The sequence below is a fragment of the Bolinopsis microptera genome, chromosome 13 (assembly GCF_026151205.1).
Source record: "Bolinopsis microptera isolate Bmic1 chromosome 13, MBARI_Bmic_1.0, whole genome shotgun sequence".
Taxonomy (NCBI): domain Eukaryota; kingdom Metazoa; phylum Ctenophora; class Tentaculata; order Lobata; family Bolinopsidae; genus Bolinopsis; species Bolinopsis microptera.
This window is the reverse complement of record NC_087084.1, coordinates 4,117,180-4,143,683: the sequence shown is the minus strand read 5'-3', so window position 1 is coordinate 4,143,683 and position 26,504 is coordinate 4,117,180. Positions and strand designations below refer to the sequence as shown.

Genomic DNA, 26,504 nt, shown 5'->3' with positions numbered 1-26,504 from the left:
ATCAGTTGATATTTTTAGTGATGTCTGTGTTTTTTTTAGGAGGGCTTGCTACCCTGGAGAGTGGAGAGTTTGCGAGAGGTGGAGTTAGTTGTTGAACCGTGGAGTAGAGTAGAGTGTAGAGTGTGAGTCACCTTTAAATCCGGTAGAGCATCGCTCCTGATGCCTAGATTCGCCTTTAGTTGACTTTTGATATTCATGTGCCGATAAGGTTTAATCTAGATGATTTGACTTCATATCTATAAATATGACGGTCTGCAGTGACTTATGTGAAGTTCGTAACTAGGTGTACGGAGATAATTATGCAAGTTATGTTCGTAACTAGGTGTACGGAGATAATTATGCAAGTTATGTTCGTAACTAGGTGTACGGAGATAATTGTGTAAGTTATGTTCGTAACTAGGTGTACGGAGATAATTGTGTAAGTTATGTTCGTAACTAGGTGTACGGAGATAATTGTGTAAGTTATGTTCGTAACTAGGTGTACGGAAATAATGGTGTAAGTTATGTTCGTAACTAGGTGTACGGAAATAATGGTGTAAGTGTAGGTTCGTGCCTAGATGTACGGTACCTGGATTAGGAGTATGGTTGCGGAGGACGTGTTCAACAACGGGTGGTGTGGACAGAGACGGTGGATGGTAGACGGTGCTACGACTTCGACAGAACAGCAGAAGAAGTAAGGGAAGTAGGAGGGACAGTTTAGGAGAAGGACAGTTAGTAGGGTAGCAAGTTTTGTAAATATTTTGAAGTAGTTGAAGTTTGTAACGTGAAGTGTATCACGTTAGTTTTTATAATTTATTTGTATTGTGTCACGTGTAATTTTAATTATTCAGATTTGGTACGTGATGGTACACGTATTTTTTAAATTTTATATTTTTGTAGCACGTGTAAATTTTTTAAAGGGTAGTTTTTTTCGCGTGAGTTGCATCACGGGGATTTTGTTGGTATTTTTATTTTTAGGGTGTTGTTTAAGAGGGAGTTTTAGGATTTATTTAGGATTTAGGAGGTAGGGGGGGATTTAGTCGAATTTGTCAATACCTCCTGGAGATATTGACGAAATCGATTAAATCTTCCCGGGGGATATAGTGTAATGTGTGGGCTGGTTGCAGCGATCTTTAAGCAGTTTTTAGTAGTCATGTTTTAGTTAGGATATTGCAGTTAAGTGAAGAAAAACCGTTAGGATTAGTGTAGATTTAGAGTAGTTAGGTTTAGTGATTTGTGTAAAGTAGGGCACGTGTTAGTCGGGCGTGTAGGTTTTGTTATAGTATTATGGCTGGGCCGAGCCGCGCGGTACCACGTGGGTGACCACGTGGTATCACGTGGCGCGGGTCGTTAACGCAGTTCTGGACACGTTGGAGTCAGTTCTGGAAAAGCTTTTTAGGTGACGTGTTTAACTTTCAATATAAGGGTTAACCGCTGATCTGGAACGAACCCGGCGTGGCCCGTATTGCCACAGTTTATAGTTGTTAATTGTTGTTAATTAACCGTATATTTCATCTTCGAACGTTATTAATCGATTCAACTGTTTCCCTTGTTCAACACTAGCGTAGGAACGTATTGTACCACATTTTACCGTTCAAATTAAAGTTGCCTCACCTATTTCCGTGTGGGGTAAATTAGTAAGCTTTCGATACTCGGAGATCGTGTTTCAGTCAATTCAGAGTAAGTGCAAGTTCTAAGAGTTTAGTGTTTCTACTAGCGTTCGTAACGAGTTTATATTTCCCATTTGACTCATATTCTCGATATTAACACCTTGGTATCCCTTTCTGTTAATTCCGTGTACGGTACTAGAATATCGTATTTGTTATATTAACGTAGAGTTCAATACTTAGATATTGTGAGTTATTGCGGTTGTCAGTCGCTAAGAACGACTGAGAGTATAGTGTGTAGTGTGAGAGGACTTGTGAGCAGGCACTGTATACCATTGGTACGCCCGGGAGGACTGGTCTAGGTGCCATCTTATTTTACACTAGTATTCCCATGATAATGTTACAGTACTCAGTTTTGGAAATACATATTTTGCAATCACTTCTCTCACAGATCTGCGAGTAGCTCGAAAAGAGCGCCGCGCATAGCGACTGATATGTAAGGTACTAATTTAAAAAAACATTAATTCTTTACCATTTACACTCAGAAGCATTATTTTTTATTTTGTTTAACATTTAACCGGTGATTAGCGCCGCGCATCAAGAATCAAGAAGCATTACACATTACTTATTATTCATTATTGGATGCGCGGCCATGTAGTGCATCGCGCTATTAATTGACGCATCTCGGCGAGGCCCAGTAGCGCATTTCGCGGCCGATCTAGCGGTTGCGAGAAACATAATTAAGTGCGCGGCCCAGTAACACATCGCGCTACAAATCGCGCTACAACATCGTTAATTGAAGACAAGTCCAATTTTAATTAACTCGACGAGTCCAACTTGGCGCGCATCTTGGTAGGTTATTAACAATAAACTTGTTGCTCGCTTTTCTCGAAAAGAGCGCCGCGCTTAAGTATAGTGTCCTGTGTGGTTAATGAGAGCCAAGAAAACAACAAGTTCAGTTAGAAAACAATAATTTATATATATACCATTCTTACTGATCCCGGACAAGTCCCGGACTTTAATCGGTCTCGGTTTGCCATGATCAGGTTTCCGAACACTAATTACGTTTAATGTCAAAGTTGACACGTCAAATTGCCAAGTCTATGATAAAAGCGTATGACAAGTTTACAGGCATAACAGAATGAGGCACACACCTTTACCCTCACAACCTAAGCTACGTGTGATGTTTTAGAATTGACAGACAATTACCTCTTGAGGTGGAATCTTTCATAGTGATCTGGTGCAATGTTAAAGTATGATGTAGTACTATTATACCCCTTTAGTACATTACAGTCCACTGAAGGCGCATATATCCTTAGAAGATTCTTTTATCTTTTGGCAGGGCCCCTCTTCACTTAACCCTAGTTTTCCCATCATTCGGCTGAGTTGACTGCATGCTATGGGTTGACCTTCTGTGCAGATGGTCCAGAGGTCGAATTCCAGGGTCACCCAGTCTAGGGAGTAACTAAGGATTCATTGGATCTATGCGATATCCTCGGTCGACTCAGACGAACGATAGGAAACTTGATTGAGGGTTAAATGAGGAGGGGGTGTGTGAAAGAATACCCCTTCAGAACATCTACATTGCAGTGTACTGTAAACAAGGGCAGTTAAACTATTTGATGGCCCTGTAAAGGAATTTACGAACTTTCCAAATTATGCAACAAAATTAAAAATCTATTATTTATCTATCAAACCTCAAGCTGGTTTAACCAGATATTGAATAGTCGGAAAGAGGATGTGTGAACCTATCATGCTTTACTGAATACTGATAGATCCACTTTTTACCTGTTTATACCAGAATAGAGATCTAAGTAGCCCTTCTGGTCTTCAATGGCCCCTAAAAACGTACAAGGACACACCAACTTAAAGTTAAGAGATGTAGACAATCTTTTCTAGACTAGATGATGAATTTTATTTGTTTGCAATGATAGCATTACCAATGATTAAATGTTTTAAAAGCGACTGGAAAACATTTTATTTCAACTTTTGATGATGTTTCTAACGATGTTTTTCAATTTGATAACAAATTTGGAAATAATACATAATTGTATAATATTGACATTTATGCACTAAATCTCGCTTGAATAGCTTAAATATTTTGTTTGGATAGTTAGAATTTAGATATTAAACCTGACTAATTAACAATATTTTTAGGTTTCCTTATGACTGGACCTAATGTGATGAGGTAAGTGTAGTTTATAAGTTTAGATATAATAATATCTGTCAACCAATTGTTACTTTGAGGTAATAAGAAACTTAATCAACAATGACTATAAACATGGGGTGTCAGTAATGTGACAAATCTTACTTTTAATTACTATTTATTACTAAGTCCTCATGTCTCAGGGTTGCTCCGGCTGTCCTGTGGGCCCAGCGAAAGGACAGAATATTTCTCACAATAAATGTTAGAGAGTGCCCTAAAAATTATAAGCTCAACATAGAAAGTAAAAAGATCATTTTTAGGTTTGTAAATTTTGTATTATTTTGTTGGTATGGATACATGGTTGTAGGTGTATTTCTGAAAAGTTGCAAGTTGTCATATTCCAAAATAATCGTTATATAACCTTTTTTTCCCTCTATACTAGACATAATGTTAATTCTAGTATTGTTCATAGATCTGATCTATGAACACTTTAATAAACTCATTGAAAAGCTTTGATGAACAATGAAACCCTATTTTCCAGTGGAAAGAACGAGCAGAGCAACAAAGAATACGTGCTGGATCTGGAGCTGTACGGGGAAGTGAACAGTGAGGTGGGCTTAATTATTTGATATAGTTACAATCTAATTAAATTTATTATTATTATTAATTACAACACTACACATCTATTAAATTTATTGAGGAAGCGATGTAACAGAGTCGATATATTTTAATGTTGCCATGCCATGGGGTGGCAAGTCCCCATTCATCGCAGTCCGATAAGTTTTACTGCCTGTTAATATGGCAGGAGAGATACTAAAACAGTACCTGGTTGATTGCATCTGCGAACCTATTTAAAGTTTAAGCTAAATGCATGTTAAGTTTTGTTATGCAAGCAAAGCAGCATGTATCATTGCTATCTATGTCCTATGATTCAGTACATAATGTCGAAAATAATTCGCTATGCATGTGTAAGATTGCTGTGTTTTACTCTCTTTGTTCAGGCGTCTTCTTCTCCCTTCTAAACCACAAGGGGTCATTAACATATTACGTAATCACTGAGGGGTGAGGGCCTAGTGGGGGGGGGGTTTCAAATGATTACTCTAGTACTTGATTACGTAATATTTGAATAACCCCCAAGGGGGATTCTCTAACGGTACTAATCCTTAGAAGTACAAGATGAAAGCCTCAGACGCCAACATACAGCTGTGTTTGACTCGGGCTGAAGAGGGACATTACTGGCCCAGGCTAATCGAAACTAAAACCAAGGTATGTTAATTATCAGTTATTTAGAATATATATTCGCATGTATCCACACTATATTTACATTACACGTTCAACGTGATATCACTATCAGTGCAGTGTGTACAACACCAACTACACCGATCAATTGCCAATCTGCGAAACATTTAATTATTATTATCTCGAAGTGATATGTTAATTATGTTTAAACTTTGATATGTTAAGTATGTCAAGTATGCTTAAAATGTGTAATGTGTTAAAACTTGTCTCTGGTTTAATGGGTTTAATTTCAACCAAGTTCGGGTATGTTATGTCTTTTGTTCACAGTTACCCAAACTTTTATCATATAATAAAAACATTTATAATAAACGTGATATAATTTCAGTGCCACTTTCTCAAAACTGATTTTAACAAATGGAAAGATGAGGACGAAACCGATGATGAAGATGAATCAGGTAGATAAATTTGTACCTATATTGTAGAGCTTGATCTAAATTTTCAAATGCTTTTTTTCGGCTGCCGACAGTTGCGCCCTTTCTCGCCCAATCTAGATCTAGTTACCATGAGAAGATGACGAATCGAAACCAACAAAAAATCTACTTAATCAGATACGACAGTTTCGCCCTGTTGTGAGCTTCAGATTTAAAAAGACTTAGAGACAAAATATTCTGGTAGATAATTATTTCTGTGTCTTAGTAACACTTTTGATCTCATAATCTCATAAATCAAATAAGTTTATTTATTATCAAGCCAATCAAGTCTTGTCACAAGCCTCATCTGTTGTGGTGGTGGTGGTGGTGATGGGCTAGGCGTCTAAGGGTCCCTCAAGCAAAGTCTTCTTAGCAAACGCCAGGATTTCTATCGGGTTGGTGGTTAGAATGTCCAAGTTTAAGTCAGATTTTCCGAAGATTTCTTCTCTCGTCCTGATCGTTGCAGGGCACCGAATCCAGTGTGGTACCGTTTCTTCTTCTTCTCCGCAACGGGGACAAGTTGCACTCTTTGTAGAGTCGATCCTATTTTTGTAGTGGGACAGGTGAAGGCAATGGCCTGCTCTGAGTTGTGCTAGCAGCGCTCCGTCTTTCCTGCTCTCTATTTTGCTGTCCGCTCTTTTTCTGTTGTATCCCTTGTAAGTCTGGGAGACCAGGTGGTGTTGTTCAGGTCTCAGGTCGTCTTTGAGTCTCAAAATTATCTCAGAACTGTATTTTTTCAATTTGTACATTTAGTTCCAGTGAGTCTCACCCCGTATATAATATAACCGGGTTATGATACTTTAACACCCAGCCTTGATAAGGCTAGGCCGCTCTCTCTCTCTCTCTCTCTCTCTCTCTCTCTCTCTCTCTCTCTCTCTCTCTCTCTCTCTCTCTCTCTCTCTCTCTCTCTCTCTCTCTCTCTCTCTCTCTCTCTCTCTCTCTCTCTCTCTCTCTCTCTCTCTCTCTCTCTCTCTCTCTCTCTCTCTCTCTCTCTCTCTCTCTCTCTCTCTCTCTCTCTCTCTCTCTCTCTCTCTCTCTCTCTCTCTCTCTCTCTCTCTCTCTCTCTCTCTCTCTCTCTCTCTCTCTCTCTCTCTCTCTCTCTCTCTCTCTCTCTCTCTCTCTCTCTCTCTCTCTCTCTCTCTCTCTCTCTCTCTCTCTCTCTCTCTCTCTCTCTCTCTCTCTCTCTCTCTCTCTCTCTCTCTCTCTCTCTCTCTCTCTCTCTCTCTCTCTTCTCTCTCTCTCTCTATCTCTTTCTCTCTCTGCTAGGTCATTACTATTATCTGACTTTGTTGAATTCTTATTCTTATATCGAATTAAATAAAAGTACGAGGAAAGTTATCTTCCCTTACTGAATGAGAATAAAAACTTATTTGTCAATCTTAATTTGGAAAACGAAAGTTTCTGAAGTAGGATTCTTATGTTCTTAAACCACGGAGAAGTTAATTGGAGGGATCCTTCACAACAAATGATATTTGTTTCAAAAATCATTTATTTTTTTCATCAGAAGTTTGATGAAATGGTTGGGGTGACAGCAAAAGCTTAGATGCGTTTAGATACTTCAGGTTCTGGAGACTTCTATGAGAATTTTGTCCCACATCCTACCATTTGAGAAATATCCATCCATTATCATAGAGAAAGATAATTATTAATTAACTGCATTTGAAATATAATATAATTTCAATCTTTTAAAGATATTCAGCTCTCACCCGTATCGGACAAACGGCTGTTCGAAACTTGAAAAACTGACCTTCCTTTAAATGTATATAAATCATTATTTTTAAGATCGAAATATTGACCAGCTGATGCAACGTTTAGAATTTAGATGAGTAATCGCTTACGCAATCCAGTTTTCAAGATTACACCAAAGATTAGACCAAACATTTGACCAGTCCTTCATCAGATGGACACACATACTTCCGGGTCATACTAGATTCTCAGAAAATAACACTGCTTTTACATTTGCAGTTAATTCTTCGTCGCCCTGCATATGAGCGGATCATTTGAACAGTAAATATACAAATATATGGCATATGCGTGTATAAAATGTAAATATATGTATAAATATATGTATAAATATATGTATAAATATATGTATAAATATATGTATAAATATATGTATAAATATATGTATAAACAAATGAAGCCTTTACATTGTAGACAGGCGATGGTGGATTGGGACCCATTCATATCACACATTACACCCTCATTAATCCATCCGCTAGGACGAAAAATTAAGCATTATTAAATTTAGGAAATGTTAGGGAACTTTAAAGCTAAAGACTACAAAAAAATATGAATTTTGAAGCCCAATCAGTGTACGACTATCACTTCTGGAAAACCTATCTACTTTGATTTGATTTGATTTGATTTTGATATGACGTTAAATATATTCCAAATTTTCCCAAAATGTCAAATATTTATCTACGACATGATACAAAATATAAACAAGATGACAAATAATACATAAATATACAGATAATAGTACAATGACGGTCGATCTGATTTCAGCAAACTGGGAGAACATGATGAACAATATGAACATAGGAGGCACGGAGCTAGGTAGTGAAGACGAAATAGCTGACTCAGATGATGATGGTAAATTTTGATTAATTAAATAATTACATCGATAAGTTTTCATTAAACTTATACCGTAATATTAAACGTTGAGTTAGTTAGTAGATTGATTTATGCCAAATTTCTGATTGTGATAAATCATAAAACACCGATTTGTGTCAAATGCTGGCATGTGTGGTGTACGTTTTGCTCACCAATTAACTCACTAATTTTCTCTCCAAGAGTTAGATAAAATTGGTAATGAATCACGATTTTCGTAGAGAAACCCACAAATCCAAATATTTGTCCAGCGTTTAAAAAAGTGACATTTATCATTATCTTGAACATTTAAATCTACCGCTCAGAACTTTGACGCCATTATCCTGTATCTGATCTTATGATATTATCACAACAAGTTCTTGGCTGGGGGTTTGACTGCCGATTGAATCATTGTAACGAGACGACAATCTTTGTGGCAAAAATGTATACTAATACGGAACGCGCGGATGAATTCCTATGATTCCGAGTTTGAACCCTCATCCCTTATGCCGCGCTCTCGCGCGCTTTTCCGGCTTGATCTCGATCATTCTACAATTTAATTGTGGCAGTCTACCGACTGTATTGAACTGAAATGTTTCTCGAATCAACCACTGCACTCCCTTAATTAATGTTCAATCACCTTGCCTACTTTATTTTTCCATATTTATGTAATACAATCTACATTTTGTGCTCAATGTCAACAAATTCGTCTCTAGCCAATTCTACGCCATACACAATCGTATTGTTTCGTTAATATTCCATATTCACGTGTTAATTCTATGAACTGTATGGAAGCCGCGATCTTGAATATCATGACCCTGAGTCTTAAATGTCAATGAAAACTTTAATATTATTATCTTTCAGATCTTCCAGACTTAGAAGACGATAAAGACATAGAAAAACTCGAATGATGAGATGCCAGAACACTAATTCTAATTTCTTTAAACACATTTGACTCGCTTTTTCGATCGAGTTTTTGTTTATTTTCAGTTCATTGATCTAAGTTTTAGCGACTAATCTACCTCTCTGGCAGAAAGATTGAACCGTTTTTCTATTATAATTTATCACAATTGTTTATGACTGAAGCCAAATTTTTATTTAATTTCTCCAAGAAAAAGATAAGGATTTTAGTGGCAGTTACAAAATGTACCGTTAAAACAACAAAAATCGAAAACATAACTCATGTGTGATATCATAGGTAGCTCAATTGGGCGGTAGATAGATAGATCGAATTCACAACCTGCAATGATTACGGTAACCTATAGATGGTACTCGTTCAATTAAATATATTCGACCCAATTAAACTACAGATTATATCACATATGTGTTTAATTCTACACTACTCATACACTTCTGCAATCTATCTTCAAAAAGAATTAAATTCGTAAAAACATTTCACAGTATTCCTATAAAGTAAAAATCAAATTAATAAAACTTCTGGTCCCGAACTGAGCCATCGCCAAATACTATCCTAAACGGTTCGCCAGAAATTAACATTTTCCGCTTGATATTAGGTTGTATATTCAATATCCTGGTCAAATGAATCAGCTGCACCCTGAACAATAGAATTTTCGTGTCTCTGTTACTAAAACCAATTTGAACAGGGAAGCTATAATATTAGTATTATGTGGTTCGGTACGACAGGGTCCAAACTATATAGATTCACGCAAATAATTGTAGTGAATTTTATTCCCCCAAGGCCGTACCTGAGGACTTTATGCCTCTTTACCTTTGTAGTACCTTTCGAATAGGATTAATATATTTAGAAATGTTTTGCTAGAAATTTACAATTTAGTACATAGTGGTGCTCTCTCTGTGACCTTAAGTGCATTGTGTAGCGTACGAAAGCGAAAGTATTAGATAAAAAACCATTGTCTCGCTGTAACCACTGTATAAAGTTAATTAAATATCTAGAGTGAACAATAATCAACTAACACAGATCACATAAAACAAACAAATGTTCGAAGTTTTCAAGGACAGCAATCATAATCCCTCCTTCAACTTATATTAATCAAATTGTATCTGGTTAATCGTGTTAGTGGTAGATTCTAATGGACAATTCCGGGGAACCTTAAAGGAGGAAACTATGAAATGGTGTATCTTAAACTGTCAAAGTAAACCAAAATTCTACATATCATAAAAACTAGGCCCTCCGTACGAGGGTGCGGGAGCGGACGGTTGTGCTGATTGGTAGGAAATGGGGGCGCTGCTCTGAGCAGAGGTCATCAGGCTGGTAAACTTTCCGGTTCCTTGCCACAGGCTGCATAACTGAAAAGTAAACAAGATAATAAGTTTAGCTTCTTATCTACGGTTTTATTAACGGTTTGATAGATTACTTTAAGAGCGCGCATATATTTTAATTGTTATTAATTTTAACTAATTTAATTTTAATTAATAACCAGCATCGCCGCGCGGACGCTATCACAACTTCTTCCAATGCGCCCGGCGCACTACGATAAACATGTTACTAGTATTTTCGATCGCGTGCCAGAAAATTCCATTACAGACAAACTTCGAGAAATGGAAAGACTTACATCATTGTGGGCTGAGAGTTGAGTTTTAACGAAACAATTCCAGATCACTCCAAAATGAGAGAGATACGTGTAAAGTTGCTTCATTTCCCAGTGCAAGCACAGAACCGAAAAGTTATTCCTGAAATGAATATCCTGTTCAGTTCATCAGAAAGTTATGTAATTCAAGATTCTAATATGAAATACTTCAGTATAGAATTACTTGACTTGGTGTCTGACCACATGCTGTAGGAGTGACCAGTAGTTTTTAAGAACGCTTTGTAATTGGCCAGGTTTTGAAGCTTAATAATAAGTTTTAAAACGACCAAGTCTATCTATAATTAAATTAATGCAGAACAGTTTAGCCTAATCTCTTTGCTCCCCATGTTTTCTTCTATGATCTACCTTTTCCTTTTTAATACTTCCAACATCATATCACATTTCCCCCACACACCTTCTCACTGCATTTACATTAATGACCATATCAGATTTGTATCTAATGTATCTGAAATTTGACGTATTTAAATACCAATTTTATCTATAAAATATCCACAGTTATTCAACATTGATTTGTTTGTTCTTCAATATAGTTTTTCATAAAGTTTTGGATTTAGATTAATTTGATATATAGGGAGGGTCCAAGTTATTGCTAAAGTTAAGTTAATTAGGGTAAAGTAAAATTTATGACATCACATCATCACACATGTGACATGTCTACAAAATATAATCGCACTATGTGAAAAAATATATAATAAATATTTCCCCACCAACATTAATTATTTATCAAATACAATATTTAAAAAAAATGTATCAAAACATTATCCTATTTTAAAAACCTGACATAGTTCACTATGTGTTACCGTGTTTGGGTGCCCATCTCATTTTACAGATGGGGCAATATTTTGAACGATTCTATTTTATATTCATTTATTGCTGTACTGTAAAATTTGAAAAGTATTTAATAATAAAAATGATTATCTACACTAAAAATAAAACAGTGGGAGGTACCTGAGACCAATGTTGTTGATGAGCGACTCTTGTTGCTCTATTTTCTCTTGAATACCTGCTCCTGTCCCTTGTCCACTTGCTGCAATGCTTCCCTTCTGTTTCTTTAACTGTTGTACCTGTAATTATTATCTTGTTGGGGATCTGAAGTGTTTCTGTTTCTTGATTCTGTCAATAGTTTGCAGCGCACCTTTATTTTGACACATGACAGCGATAAACTAATCAAATCATAGAACCACAATCACGTGCCACAACAAAACAGTGACACGTGTCACAAAACATAATCACGTGTCACAACAAAACAGTGACACGTGTCACAAAACATAGTCACGTGTCACAACAAAACACTGACCCTGCTAAAACATAATCACGTGTCACAACAAAACAGTGACACGTGTCACAAAACATAGTCACGTGTCACAACAAAACACTGACCCTGCTAAAAGCTTGCTGGTGCTCCTTGTTTACTCCTTTCTCTCGCCTATCAACTAGATCCTTTACTCCTTGCAGTATATCCAGGAGAAGGGCGATGTTCTCCAATATTCCTGCATCTTCCTGTGAAATAATACTGAGATAATACTGCGAGATAATACTGGTGAGATAATACTGATGAGATAATACTGGCGAGATAATACTGGTGATAATACTGGTGAGATAATACTGGCGAGATAATACTGGTGAAACTGTTTGATTTAGGTACAATGCGTGAATAACGGGAAATAATACGTAGTATACCTGGGAATAAACCACTGTGGATATCTGTGTTCTGTGAGTAAATGGTAGAATAGGCAGATAATTGGTGAATATAGCGAGTAAGGTGAGTAATTGCGTAATATGAATAAAATGATATCGCGATAGGTGTATATGGTGATAATACGGCGATATGGTGAATTGGTTGGATTACTGGGAAATAGGAAATATGGTGAATAATAGTGAGTAATGGAATAACTCATGAGATGTGGATTATGTAGTATATGTGGTAATATGCAGTATATGTGAGATAATACGCGGTATAGGTGATAATGGCGAATCTGGTGATATTGGTGAGATATATAGTATTATGTGAAGTATACTGGTGAGAATAGGTATGGTTAGGGAATTAGATGGTTACAGTACGTTTTAAACGGAGGGGGTATTCGTACTACTGGTGAGTTAATACTAGTGAGATAATACTGGTGAGATATTACTGGTTCAACTGGTTTCTCAGGGAATTTTAGATGGTTTAACAAGTAGCGATTTTTCGAAAAGACAGGGGAACTATTATATATTCGTAGTAGTTCACAGGAATGGAGGCAAAACTACACTTAGATCGATCTGGATACTGGTGCAGTTGCGGGGAATTCCTACATTCAACATTGGTCGTGGGGTTTGACTGGCAGCAAATTCTGGAAGCTGATTCACTGATTGGTTAATCGATGTCACGTGATCTATCACTCACCTCAATTCGCTGTCGTCCCACTCGCTCAGATAGATTAGAGAACTGAGCAGAGAGTCCCCGCATTCCTTCTCTCAGCTGGGGGGAGTGTTCTGTACTTATATTAGCATTTAATTTAATAAATATTATATTTAATAATAATATTTAATAAATATCTAATAACTTAATATCTAGTGACTAGGATTACTGATCTAACTTCAAATTTCTCTGCAAAATTGGAACTGAAATAACAATCTCCGACAACCGATTTAATATAACCGCAAACAGAAGATCATAGAAACCGATGGTCAGCATAAAACATCTGAATCACGTGCCAAAAAAGAACCAATCAAATCGAAGTATTTTAATTACGTGATCACCTTGCTCCAAGCATCACCCTTGTGTGAACTCCACGCGCTCACAGTCTGTCCCTCACCAGCAAGGACCGACAGTTCGTTGCTGTACATTTGGAGGTCGTATGCTGCCGCTTTGGTCCGGTTAACCCATCGCTCCGAGAGATCCCTGAAGAGAGGGTCTTGAGCGGTAAGTGGTAAAATAAAGTGGAGAGTGGAGATGTGGGGTTGTTCGAGTGGTACTCGCAAAGGAAAAGTTGGAAATGATGCTCAGTGGCTATGCGTCCAATTTTTCGCCATTTTGCAATGGACAAAATTAGTCACAATAGAAGTAATACAGATACAAGCCAGCCATAAATCCACAAATCAGTCACGTGACCCTGATGGACCAATTAGAACTCACCTCAGGACAGTGACACTCTGTAACATGTTAGCCAGCTCTGTCTTCATTCCGTTAACGTCTCCGGACACCACATTTAGTTGCTCTTCTATTTTATCCTTTATCAGGATTCGTAACAAACTCGTCAAGACAGTTTTTAAATTTGTCCTGGGCGAAAGACAGTTTTTTAATTTGTCTTGGGTAAACAATAGTTTTTAAGCTTGTGCTGGGTTAAGATAGTTTTTGCGGAGTAAAAAGCACTAGATTCAAATTGGTCCTTGATAAAAGACAGTTTTAAAACCTATCCTGGGACCTGGACAAATGCAATTAATTTTTTAAAGCAGTATGCTTATACCTTCAAGTGTATGTGGAAATCGTGGACCTCCACTGTGAAGAAGAACTGTACAATTGGGTCTTTACGCAAGACTGGGTGCCGGCTGATGATACTTAGGAACCTGTGAGATGTCTCTGTCACGTGGTACAGCACATGTCACGTGGTACAGCACATGTCACGTGGTACAGCACATGTCACGTGGTACAGCACATGTCACGTGGTACAGCACATGTCACGTGGTCCAGCACATGTCACGTGGTACAGCACATGTCACGTGGTACAGCACATGGAACGACACGTAGCATGTCGCGTGATACGTACAGTTTTAAGTTCATGTTTGTGTTAGGGGTCGTTCGCGTAATCATTTGGCAACCCACCCTCCCCCTCAGCTGATTACGTAAGTTGAGCGAATAAAAACAAAGTTTAAAAAGGCAAAAATGGAAATTGATCAAAATTTCATACATACTAACACAGTTACCTGGCAAGTGCTTTCCGTCGCTCGTTGATAAAATGATCCGTCATCCCTATCTTCTTAGGGGGTAATCTTGGTACCATCCTGAAATTTAGATACATTAATTGTCGTGTAGTCAAACTAATAAATAAATAAAATTTTTATACAGCACAATAACTAACAAGTGACCTAATATTCAAATATTATTGTACCTGTAAGGATAACATGTGATAACCACGTGACATCATATTGTACCTGTATGGATAACGCATGACGAGTAAATCGTAGAAGACTTCAAAATCAGTGTATCTTCTCTGAGAGGAGGAGTTGTAATTTGTGGACCGGATCAAGTACTCTGTGTGCTTCATTATCATTCCCTGATAATTAATGATCAATTAGATGTAAATTAGCTATCAATTAACCATCAATTAGCTATCAATTAACTATTAAAAATAGCTGTTAATTAGCTATTACTTTAAGTTATTTATATGGAAAATGTATGATAATTTTACTCTATAATGATTATTGATTGTCAACATTCGTAGTTTCATTTAGTTATGATACTATACATGATACATCTAATAATAATAAAATAATTATAGTAAATCAAAACCTTTTTCTCCGGTAATGTATCCACAGTAACGTCATCAAGTGACATGAGCTGATTGTACGACAGAGACAGATCCCCATCCAACTGTACGTTATTCATCTTAACCCCTTATCTTCCTTATCTTCCTTATCTTCCCTTGAAATTTTCTTATCTTTTGTAAACCTGGAACCCGTTTTTCTTTCTTTTGTCGTTTTCTTTATCCTTTACAGTCTATTTTTGTAGCAACTACATTTTGAAGGCTTGATTCATTTCATTTTGCTGTGAAATTATGTTGTATTAATAATTAATCTGTATTCAACTTATTTTTGTGAACCGAAGATACATTTGTTAAGAATGTAAAAGAAGGAGTATAATTAATGTGACTCAATAAGTCCTTACCTCTTTGCGCACAAGAATTTGTTTTCTATTGTATTAAACACCTTTTTTTATTCAGTTACATACGCAGTTATGCGATGTTAAGAGTTCACTTTTGATTTTTGAATTTACAGTGTCTTAAAGGAGAAATTCAAATAATACAACGCAATTCTGGTATTCAAATACTTTTTCAACATTTTAGTAGCAATTAAAGAAAACCTTAATGAAAGTTCATAAGTTTACATGGAAACAGTGAAATAATTAATTAATTTACAGTACAATCTGGAAGTGCAATAAGGTCGCGTCGACTGAAGCTGAAGGTCACGGCAAGGACCGACCCGCTAATCAAAGGGTCACGGTCGCGGTGATAGCCTCGAAAATTCAAAAATGTCGCAACAATATCTAATTTTGAATCATAAATGAATATTTTAAAGAGGAGTGTTTAAAACAACTGAAATGCTAGGTGGTGAAATCATTTATTTTTGCACATCGAATTTAAATATTCATCAAAAATCCATAGACTATAAAATCAAGCAAATGAATGCAAATGGTTTGAGTGGACTTCACTGATGGAAGATTGGTCCCAACTGCCAGAAGCCTTCTAATTGATCTTGACTCAAAAAAACAATCTCCAGAACAGTGTTCTTTTTCTCAATTCTCACACTTCACTTTTTCTTTCCACTCGCCAAAATACTGAGTATTCTGACAAACAGATTAATAGTGCTCATGTAGATGCCAATGCTAGCAGATATGGGATCGTAGTTCATGTAGTGGGGTGTTCGTTCGCATTGTTGGATGATGGACTGTGTCTGGTAGAGCATTAGAGCGGAGAAGAGGACTACTCCTCCGTAGACTGCTATCATGTAAACTCCTCCACCAAGGGTACCTGGGGGAATGGTTTAATAGAATTAAGTTTTATACTCGGGATAATTATTGTGGATTTTATCTCTAACCCAGTTGTAAAGATGAGATGAGCTGAGTAGTGTTAAGGTTGAGGTTAAAAATTTAGGGTAGGACCAGGAAGAGGTTTGTCAGTATTTATATTGATATCATGATTATCAAATAATATCATGATTAATACAATATCATGATTAATACAAATGTCAAACACCTACCAGTTGGGGGAAGGAAAGCTGTTGCAACGCTGGCAGCAAACACAGCAGCGAATCCCATCATTAGCGGCCCCGACATTTGGAGGTACTTTTCTGAAGGAGCAGTCATTGCGGCAAGCGTCAGACCTGAGACAAGTGCACCTGTGTACATTGCAGCGCGCGTCACCATCGGCCCTCCAAGGTGCATCATGGGACCTAGCAATGTGCCTATCATTCCGTATAAACCTGGAAAAAGTTGCGTTATGGTTAACTTGAATGAAATGAAATTTTCGTTCTGTAATCTGTATCATCAATCAACCATCATTTTTATTTTATATATTCTTCATTTTAGGAAACAACATTAACAATTCATAGAAAGGATCCCCAGTTTTTGCTAGAATTGAGACAAGATTCAATCTGTGTCAACTGCACTGACCTGCTGCCAGCATATATTTAGGGATCATGTTTTCACTTGTGTAGGGTAGGCTATGCTGGATTCCATTGATTGCTATCTGAGCTCCAATAAGGCCTACCATAGCCATAATGGGGTGTCTGGCTAATATGTTTTGGAGTCCGGTAAAGTTCTTTGTCAATGCCATAGTTCCTGTGGTGAAATAATGTCAAAATTACATTTTACTTTAAGAATCATAATGCAGTAAACAATTAATAGACTCATAAAAAGTTTACTTAAGTAGACCAATCAAACCTCCGGTAGCAGCGAGTCCCAGTCCAAAGTAAAAGTATGTGCTCTTGATCCTACTGGTGATGTACTCTGGCCATATGATGGAGCGCGCCAGGGCACTGACCTCTACATCAAGGGCATCATGCTTCAAGCCTGATTGGGGAGAAATGTGGATTATCAAAGCATCAAAATTAACAGGCACACACTAAATACTCTTCTAGATGGAGGCTCAAGATCTTCGATAAAATTTAAACTCTTTAGATCTACAGAAAATTATTTTAAATACTGTTTAATTTAGAAAAGAAGAATATAGGGTTCCTGCACGAAAAACAAATTTGAATGTTCAACTAATAATTCTAATTATCATTCAACTTACCAATGGCACAAACGGAAACTCCCCCTACAACAGCTGAACCAGCAAGAAACTGAAAAGCAGATTACAATGTTAGAAATAATGAAACACTTCTTTGATCGTTTTATTTTTTTCTTTGCCTATTTTGTCTTTGCCTTATAATAAGTTATACTTTTGCTCACATTTACACATTTGCTCATATCACTCACAGTCAGCCGCTCTGACATGGTTAACCATATGAGCGGGATATAAATACCTCATTTCATTCTAAAAGCTTTAAATTTCGATTTGTAAGTTGAGTATTAGCAATATATTTCAACACCAAAATTAAATCATCAGTTACTTCTGAACAAAATCATAGTTTGACATACATACCATTTTACCATAGAAGTGCCAGTCTTTCTCAACAGCTCCCTTTCGGGCAACTGGAGTTTGGATGGTGGTGCGAGCATGTGTACGCAGGGTGGCAAAACATGTCTTGAAAACAGGACCTCTAACAAGGCCTTGAAGTCTTGATAACATGATGACCTAGAAGGGTTTTTTGAATTGTAAGAATTATAATTCATTATGCTCAGGTAATGATATTAAGTTAGTTGGGGGTGAAACAAATCAAATGAACCTAAAATCAATATATATGATGAGATTTTAAGCCTGGGAAAATAAAAGAACCAAGAGTGTAAGACCAGATTTGCACCAGCCCCCTGGCCCTGAGTAGTTGAACCTCAAAAGTAAAAACAAGGATATATTGACCAGCATAAGGTATCATATTTTACCTTTAAGTTATTATATTCATAGACATGTCTGAGTGGTTATGTTTTGTTGTTTCACACACACTCATTCCCTTAGCATGTAAATACAACAAGGATGTAAATATAGAGGATTCAGGTGAACGGAACGAGAGCTAACCCTGAAGGGCAGGTAGTGTAATGTTTAGCTTATTTTGGTTTCTATGTAGTAGTTTCAGTTTCTTTGTAGTAGTTCCTTTAGTCCTAGGTTTGTAGTTTTGGGGTTACTACTTTCTAACATACTTTCTTATATTTACAGGGTTGTTTTTTTACATGCTAAGGGAATGAGTGTGTGTGAAACAACAAAACATAACCACTCAGACATGTCTATGAATATAATAACTTAAAGGTAAAATATGATATAAGGTCGTATGTTAACTTTTAAACAGTTTTAATACTGCATTGCGGAGGCAACATTTAATTGCGGCAGGTTTGGAAATGTACTTTAAGCTGTTTTCTGCCCATATTAACAACACCTAATTATTGTTAAATCAGCTAGCTACATCATGGCTATTTGCTGTGAAGTGGCCGCACACTAACAAACTTTTGCCTGGCAGGCCTTGTATCACGTTGCGACCCCCACGGTCGTTTCACAGCGTGGGGCACAGTCACATCAATAAGTCACATCTCCAGCAAACTGCTGAGGACTGGATCTTTGTCAAATCTAGTTAACTGAAGCTAGGACGACCCTAAAACATTTACTCAATCGTTAAAAATTATTCGATTAACCCCTGGTAATCATACTTAATATAGATTCACTATTGCCGCACGTTTTAAAACAATTTACCCACTAGAGCCGAACTATTCGTTAATTGGTCGAGGGATAAATTAATATTAAATGACCCAAGTGGGGGTACAGACGTACTGTACTGCACTGTTATAGACCTAAAGACAATAGCACTACACCATACTATATACTGCACTACAATATACTTTAATTCAAATTGATAAACCCAGTCAAATCACACCACCTTGAAGAACAAAAGAACGTCAGAGAGACACTAACACTACATATAAAATAAACTGTTTAAAACCATAATGAGTATACAGCTTCTGTTAAGAAAAATTTCGTGGTAGCGCTCGATTTTACAAACGGAATTTTATGGTGCGCGGCGCCGGAAAAGATTTTTATCGCTTAAACTTTTAAAACTTGCAGTTGATGATATAACTGGTAACGTGATCCGATCCGAACGTTGCCTGTTGGCGCCCCCGCTGAAGAAGCGCTTAGTGCCCCTCCCTAAAAATAAAATTGGACAAATTAAATGATTTTAGAGGATATGCCGGTAAAATTTAAAAAAGTGTGTTTCTATTATCAATTATAGAGCTAGCGAAACGCGCAGTTTAATTGCTATTCCAGAAGTAGCTATTCCAGAAGTAGCGCGCGCCGGGCCAGACCATTAACAATGGTCAAGCTGGGGGTCCAACTTTGAAAGTAAAATGTAATATGTAATAGAGATGAACTATTATATAGAGACTTCCTATTTTTGCAAAATACTCGCCTCATTGCTCAGTGTAGGTAGTGCTTGTATCACGTTGCGACCCCCACGGTCGTTTCACTATGTCCTGACGATACGAGGGGAGCCGCGCACTTCGTGCGCGGTGGGTCATACAACGTATGACAAGGTAGTGCGCCATCGACAGTGAGCCGCGCGTGCCGACTGTAGGATGGTTTTTAGCGCTAATTTCGGCCAGCACAATTTTCTTCAAAAAAATTGATATTGAGTATCCTTCCCGACCTCTAATTGCAACAAAAATTGGTAAGCTTACTCATAGACTTACAAGGAAAGTGTCCGAAAAGTTTAAAGCATATCCAACCATCAGACATTATGTTACAGCTAAAAGCAGCGTATTTTGCCCCATTTTGATTACTATATTTGACCAAAACCCATAATCATGGGTAGAGTGTACCGCTGCCAGTGTCTCTCTTTTCCAAACAAAAGGAAATGATATTAATTTGAATAACCGTCCGCAAATGCAAATTGATACCGAGAATGAAATCGGTCGCTCGCTTTTTCCAATCAATAAGCTTTATTACAATTCGTAAGCCGTAATCGAATGGAAAAAGCGAGCGACCGATTTCATTCTCGGTATCAATTTGCATTTGCGGACGGTTATTCAAATTAATATCATTTCCTTTTGTTTGGAAAAGAGAGACACTGGCAGCGGTACACTCTACCCATGATTATGGGTTTTGGTCAAATATCATCTCTTTTTGATTATAATGTCAGGATAATTTACAAAGCCGAAATGTAAACTCATAACTTCATTAATATTTATATTAATAATTAGGAGGTAATTTCATCGATTTCGAAATTTTACCTGACTGAATATGGCACTTTTTACTCATTCAAGTTGGCATTAAATTCATATATAATTCCATTTAAATATCGCGGGAAAGCAGAATTTATTCGAAATCGTGATCACGAATGAGCAAAATTCTCACCTTTCGCACGTGCAAACTCAAAACTTTGAGCGGACTTTGCGTGCGCATACAATATTGAATCACCGTAAATTTTTGCATATCAGTATTTTATATATAATTTAATAAGCAAGCAAAGTTTCAGAAGATTTCATATAGAACTTGGATCACAACGGGACTCCAAAGTTGATAAAAATGGTGAAAACAGCAATTTTCAGTAATTTTAGCAATTTTCTATCAATTTGGGCGTGTCCCCACGTGTGCAACTTTTCGATTTTCAACTTTAAAACTAGCCTATAACACAATTTAGACCTTTAGAAAGCACAATCGAGCTCCACAACTAAAGGGATGGCCCAACACCAGAGAATACTAATTCACAACTTTTGTATTTTTATAAAATTATTCTTCAAAAAAGCACTAACTTCAATAGCGAATATCTTTATGAAGGAGCAAGGTAGGAAAATTTTCCGGTAGATTTTCAGAATGCTTGAACAATTATCTAAGATGAAAATGTCCTCAGATTTTGAATAAAATTACTCCTTAATGGTTTAAAATCGATTTGAAAAGTTGTTATTTTGTTAAAAACCAAGTTTTAAAAACACTTAACTTGATGACGTCATCAAGTGATGATGATGACGTTAAATTATTTTGTAATATAATGGAAACTGGAGTGTAAACGATTATCTTCAAGACCTGTGGTTCGAAATGACTGTATCTTTTATACTTTTGAATCTACGGACACTTAAATGTAGGCTATAATTGACTGCAAAAGCGTCTATACATACATCACCTTAATAACACCAGAATGTGTGTGTGTGTGTGTGTCTGTCTGTCTGTCTGTCCGTGTGTAATTTCCGGTCGGTTATACAAAAAAAACGGTAAGAGTTACGGGACTGATTTTTTCGGTATAGTGTCGACAAAACTCTGATGAAGCCCATAGGAAATTTTTTTTAAAATCGGCCGATGGTAAGTGGTTTAATTGATGGTTTTGTACCACAAATGTTACATAAAATTGCGTGAGCAGAACGGCAAGAGTTACGGGACTTGCTCTCTCTCTCTCATTACTGTGTAATATGTTATAGCTGCATTTAAGTAGCGTCATAATTGGATTAGCCTGGAAGATTTGCTGTAATGTTATACCTTAAGCTTATTAGGGGAGGGGGGACTGTTAGTGTTTGGGGTCTGTTTGGACAGCAGAGAGAGAGAGAGAGAGAGAGTTCATACGACAATGTTATGCGTGTTTTCAAATATAATATGCGGGTGTGGTGCGGAGTTAACAAGGGTTAATTTCTATAACGATTTAAATAAAAATAGAAAGCGGTTCAAGACGGGAGTGATGAGGTGTAATAATCGGTGTTCAGACCTTATGATCATGGAGTGTGGTGCCTCATGGCTAATAATGACTTAATTATCCACAAGAAATAACTGATTATGAGATTATTGTTTAAGAAACTATTGGGTCACCTAATGCGGGTTTTGACTCTGCGGGTAATTACTCCTACCCTTTTTAACTGCGGCAGTGAAATCCCGGCCGTAGGCCGGGTTACACTAGTATATATATACTAGTGTAACCCGTGCCTTCGGCCGGGAATTTACTGTCACAGTTGCAATGTAAAAGTATACAACCGCATTATATATTTGATATCACGCATAATGCTGTCTTATGAAAGTATGAAATCTCCCTACAGTTAAAACAAAGCGGCCGCAAGAGTGAGCTCTGCTATTACGTGGGGCTAAACTAATTACGGTACATGTTATCCTCCTCGTTCTCTCTCCCATCCATTTATGTCACATTTCTGGAACAAAATCATCAATTAAACCACTTACCACCGGCCGATTTTTATAAAATTGTCTTATGGGCTTCATCAGAGTTTTGTCGGCACTATACCGAAAAAACCAGTCCCGTAACTATTACCGTTTTTTTTGTATAACTGTTCGGAAATTGCACACAGACACACAGACACACAGACACACAGACACACACACATTCTGGTGTTATTAAGTTGATATAATATATATATATACTTCACGACAATCTGTTGTAAAACAGGGGTTCCAGAAAACCCACTTCCCGATACTCCTGAAACATGAAATTTTTTTTACAGTCGATTTGGACAAGGTCTAGACGCCCTGCAAAGTTTCATATCTCTAACTCAATTTTAACATGGTTTTTAAGGCACCTGAATATGGCGATTTTGGGTTTTTTACCTAATTTCGTATAACATGCTGGCGCGTATTTTGCGCAAATTTCTTAAAAACCTCCACATAACTATTTCTTATTCCTGTCATCTTTAACATTGAATTAGAATGTTTTGAACTTAAATATGCCTGCTGAACTACTTTCGATGAGTCTTAATGCCTGGAAAACAATAAAGGGGATATACTAGTATAGGGGGTAAATAGTATTGTGAATATAAGGGCGACGGTAATGCTTGCCAGCATTGTGATCAACCCCGATTTCTACCAAATTTTTCGGACAGTTGTGAAAGCCCTATTGGAAGGTCGTCACCAATTTTCAGAATGATCTCATTCAAGGAACTGAAGATATATCCAAATAATACGACAAAAATCAACGAATTTGGTCAAATTTGGTCAAATTACGCGACTTTTACAGCTAATTTTGCTCCAAAAGCCGCGCACCATCAAATATGGCACCTAGACGAAACTCACTGATCTTTCCAAAAAGGTATGACAAATTTGGTACTGTGAAAATTTTCACAGTCTCTAGAAAACAATGGTACAAAAATTTTTTAAATCCGAGCAAGTTTATTTTTATGGTGCACCCCCTACTCAGTGCTCTCGAAAATAAAGTTTCCTCCCCAGTTATACAGGAGGAAAATTAGGGATATTGTAGATTTTGAGTTATCCCGAAAAGTATGATTTTGGACCGAATAAAAGGTTGCAGCTTTATAACTTTGTATATTAATGTGATTGTCATGAATCTCTGGCTGAATTCAGATGGTCATGTAAAACTTGACCATTGTTAATGATCTGGCCCGGCGCGCGCTACTTCGTAGCTCTTGCCATCGGGCCATCGAGAAGAAAGCGGCGCGCGCTACTTCGAAGAAATTTAGACGAGTAACATCCGTCAAATGTAAAACGAGCAGCGACCTCAGACCTTTGGCTTTATATCACATATCACGCGCGACGACAAATATGCTATTGTATTGAAAAATTATCACAGCTCTGGCTCTAGTAACACGGCCAGCCAGTAAGATTTCTTGGGATAGCTCTTACAGTTACTGGGCCGCGCTCACTCGCTCAGCCTGTCAAATTCCGCCTAATCTCTATTCTATGTTTATGAACATAATCTCTATGTTTATGAACATGATAGCCTGAGATCCCCAGGTACGTAAGGATAGTATAGCTCTAGTACCGCAGTTAAGTTTTCCAAATTTTCCCACATTCGTTTGATCAAACGAAGATTTGCCCCCCCCCCCCACTCAGCGGGGTCGGGCCCTTCGTTATAACGTTGTTCTATCCAGCACATGCAGTTAGGTGAAGTTATAACGCGCCACTGGCTGGAACTGGAAGAGCTGCATACTATCCACTACTATTTACAATTTAGGGTTAGCCCCGTCCCCGAGCGAGAGGCCGAGAGCTAGAGACAAGTCTCAGATTATACATGATATACATTGATATATATTATATCATCTTGTGTATTGTGTAATCTATCACACATGATTAAGTTTAGTTTGAAATTAATTACAGTCTGATTGACAAGAGAAAGATTTGCTTTGAACTTTGAGCGAAGGTTTTATAGATAAGATCGCCACATACACAAGTCCTTCGTAGGGTAAATAATTTAGGCTTCAATTCTGCTCTATTCTATAACATAAAAGTATAACAATAGGAAAATTGTATTAAATATCAACACCATCAATTATATCATATTCATATTTTGTATCTAATCTAATAAAATATCTAATGTGTAATGATGACTAACTAACTTAATTCTGATACATAAAGTAAGTTTTTCCCATCAATAACAGTAACTTCTTCATCCATAACTTAAAAAACATTCAGCTTTGATCAGCAACATAAAATAGCTTAGAATTAGATCATAGATGTACAACATATTATTCTAGGTATACATCACAAAACCTTTAGATCATGGGAAATTAATCTCACTCAAATCTGAAATTTAAAATCACTCAAACATACAAATTCTGATGATCGTGGCGCTACTCCATTGGTAAACTAATAAAAGTGAAACGAAAAAACAACAACGCTTGTAACCCTAACATTATTACACAAAAACAAACACACATTTAATTAAACCCTTGTCAACACAATTTCTGAGAATGTAAGTAAACTGTAAAGGTTTCAAAACTAAATAACGGTATTTTTTATTTTTTGTTCAGGGAGCAGGCTTGCCACATAGGTCCGGGAGTTCCGAACGTTTAGGCAGGATGCTAGGTTGTGGTACACACTCAACTAGCAGGACACTCAACTAGGTAGCAAACAAGTTAACAACGCCCTTACTTGTGGCATACAACAAACGTAGTCTTCAAAGATATGAGAGATTGCGTGTGGCTGATAATAACATTTTCACGGACACATCAAATCGGTAAATGACAGGGATCGTTCACACATTACGCAGGCACATCCACATTATACATTATACATAAATATTGTGTAGAAATTACACTATCGTTAACTTTTCCAACTCTCTCTTGAGCTGGCAGACGTAATAAGTGAACAATCCCTTGCTTTTAAATCTGGACCAAATGTTGTTACTTTTATTAGTAGTTCAGTAACGAGTGAAGACTTTACAATGAGGTGATATCGACTGTGATATTGTATTTGTACACAGTGGAGCTAGCAAGTAATAGTTTACTACGCGTTGTGAACTAGTTTTGATAGCTTAGTGACCTCCAGCAAAGACGTGGTCACGTGGTCACGTGGTCACGTGGTCACGTGGTGGTAACACTGTGAGTAGACTGTGGTTATGAATAAATAAATTGATTTTCCTCATGATTTTCAACCTTTATCGTAGGACATGAACTAATTTAACATTATTTAACACAAGATGAAAATAAATACCTAAATACCTTAATGTACATAATAAAGTGATTGTCACTCTTCCCAAACGAATGTAAATGTAGAAAAATAGTCGACGCGATATTTCTTCGAAAAAATCCTCGAATCTTGGTAAAATGCCAAATTAGCTATGATTAATCACGTGACAACACAAGCGTGCACTCCTCCCCCACTTTCAGTCCCACACCTCCTCTACATTTCATACTTCTGATTAGTTTTTATATCGGGATATTTCTGATAAACGTCGTCTATAACCCGCGTAAGACCGTCCGTGTCCTCTTTTGGGATTCTCACGAAGTATGTCTCCCACTGTTCCACCATTATTTTGGCATACTTTCCAGCTTCTACTCGGTCAGCCGAACTGAAAATAGAGAGATGTGAGGGGCCATCTACGTCCGGTAAGTAGGGAGGGGGGGGGGTGGTTTTGGAATTTCGGACAAATCCTGACAGGGGGAAAATCCGGACGTCCGGAAATTTGTGCAGAATTAACGAAAAAGTCTCATTTATTTCAACTCTTTGACATGACAATGAATTTGAGTCGGTTTTATTTGTACTCTTAAAAGTAGCTGGAAATCCGGACGTCCAGGGGAGGGTGCAGGTGGTCTGAAAATCTGCGATTTTGGGGACGTCCTAAGTAGATGGCCCCTTACTAGAATGTATTAGTAAAACTTATTAGAAATTTACAGATA

At 37.2% G+C, this 26,504-nt stretch overlaps 4 protein-coding genes across 6 annotated transcripts in view; 1 reads left to right on the top strand and 3 right to left on the bottom strand.

The window, feature by feature from the left end:
* The first annotated feature begins 3,712 nt into the window (after positions 1–3,712).
* On the top strand, positions 3,713–9,124 carry LOC134825062 (prostaglandin E synthase 3-like). Its single transcript, XM_063837184.1, has 7 exons — positions 3,713–3,774; positions 3,936–4,052; positions 4,274–4,343; positions 4,900–4,998; positions 5,357–5,426; positions 7,950–8,036; positions 8,898–9,124. The coding sequence occupies exons 1-7, from the start codon at positions 3,752–3,754 to the stop codon at positions 8,942–8,944; spliced, it is 513 nt and encodes a 170-aa protein (XP_063693254.1). The 5' UTR covers positions 3,713–3,751; the 3' UTR covers positions 8,945–9,124.
* Positions 9,125–9,913: 789 nt separating this feature from the next.
* Positions 9,914–15,332, bottom strand: LOC134825458 (sorting nexin-8-like). Its single transcript, XM_063837634.1, has 11 exons — positions 15,093–15,332; positions 14,735–14,856; positions 14,507–14,584; positions 14,050–14,149; positions 13,719–13,813; positions 13,343–13,484; positions 12,987–13,061; positions 11,984–12,103; positions 11,552–11,667; positions 10,568–10,685; positions 9,914–10,301 (listed from the first exon to the last, which is right to left on the bottom strand). The coding sequence occupies exons 1-11, from the start codon at positions 15,186–15,188 to the stop codon at positions 10,161–10,163; spliced, it is 1,203 nt and encodes a 400-aa protein (XP_063693704.1). The 5' UTR covers positions 15,189–15,332; the 3' UTR covers positions 9,914–10,160.
* A 288-nt stretch (positions 15,333–15,620) lies between these two features.
* On the bottom strand, positions 15,621–18,136 carry LOC134824849 (growth hormone-inducible transmembrane protein-like). Its single transcript, XM_063836826.1, has 6 exons — positions 17,944–18,136; positions 17,593–17,641; positions 17,241–17,369; positions 16,971–17,138; positions 16,559–16,780; positions 15,621–16,329 (listed from the first exon to the last, which is right to left on the bottom strand). The coding sequence occupies exons 1-6, from the start codon at positions 18,088–18,090 to the stop codon at positions 16,109–16,111; spliced, it is 936 nt and encodes a 311-aa protein (XP_063692896.1). The 5' UTR covers positions 18,091–18,136; the 3' UTR covers positions 15,621–16,108.
* A 6,375-nt stretch (positions 18,137–24,511) lies between these two features.
* The window catches only part of LOC134825059 (protein O-mannosyl-transferase TMEM260-like), a 41,446-nt gene continuing 39,453 nt past the window's right edge, over positions 24,512–26,504 (bottom strand). For 2 of the 3 annotated variants that reach the window (XM_063837177.1, XM_063837176.1), the window contains exon 18: positions 24,518–26,176. In XM_063837177.1, the coding sequence (XP_063693247.1) occupies positions 26,008–26,176 (169 nt within the window). In that variant the 3' untranslated portion in view covers positions 24,518–26,007. Of the gene's footprint in view, positions 26,177–26,504 lie in introns of all 3 variants that reach the window. The other variant, XM_063837175.1, reaches the window with a different exon arrangement.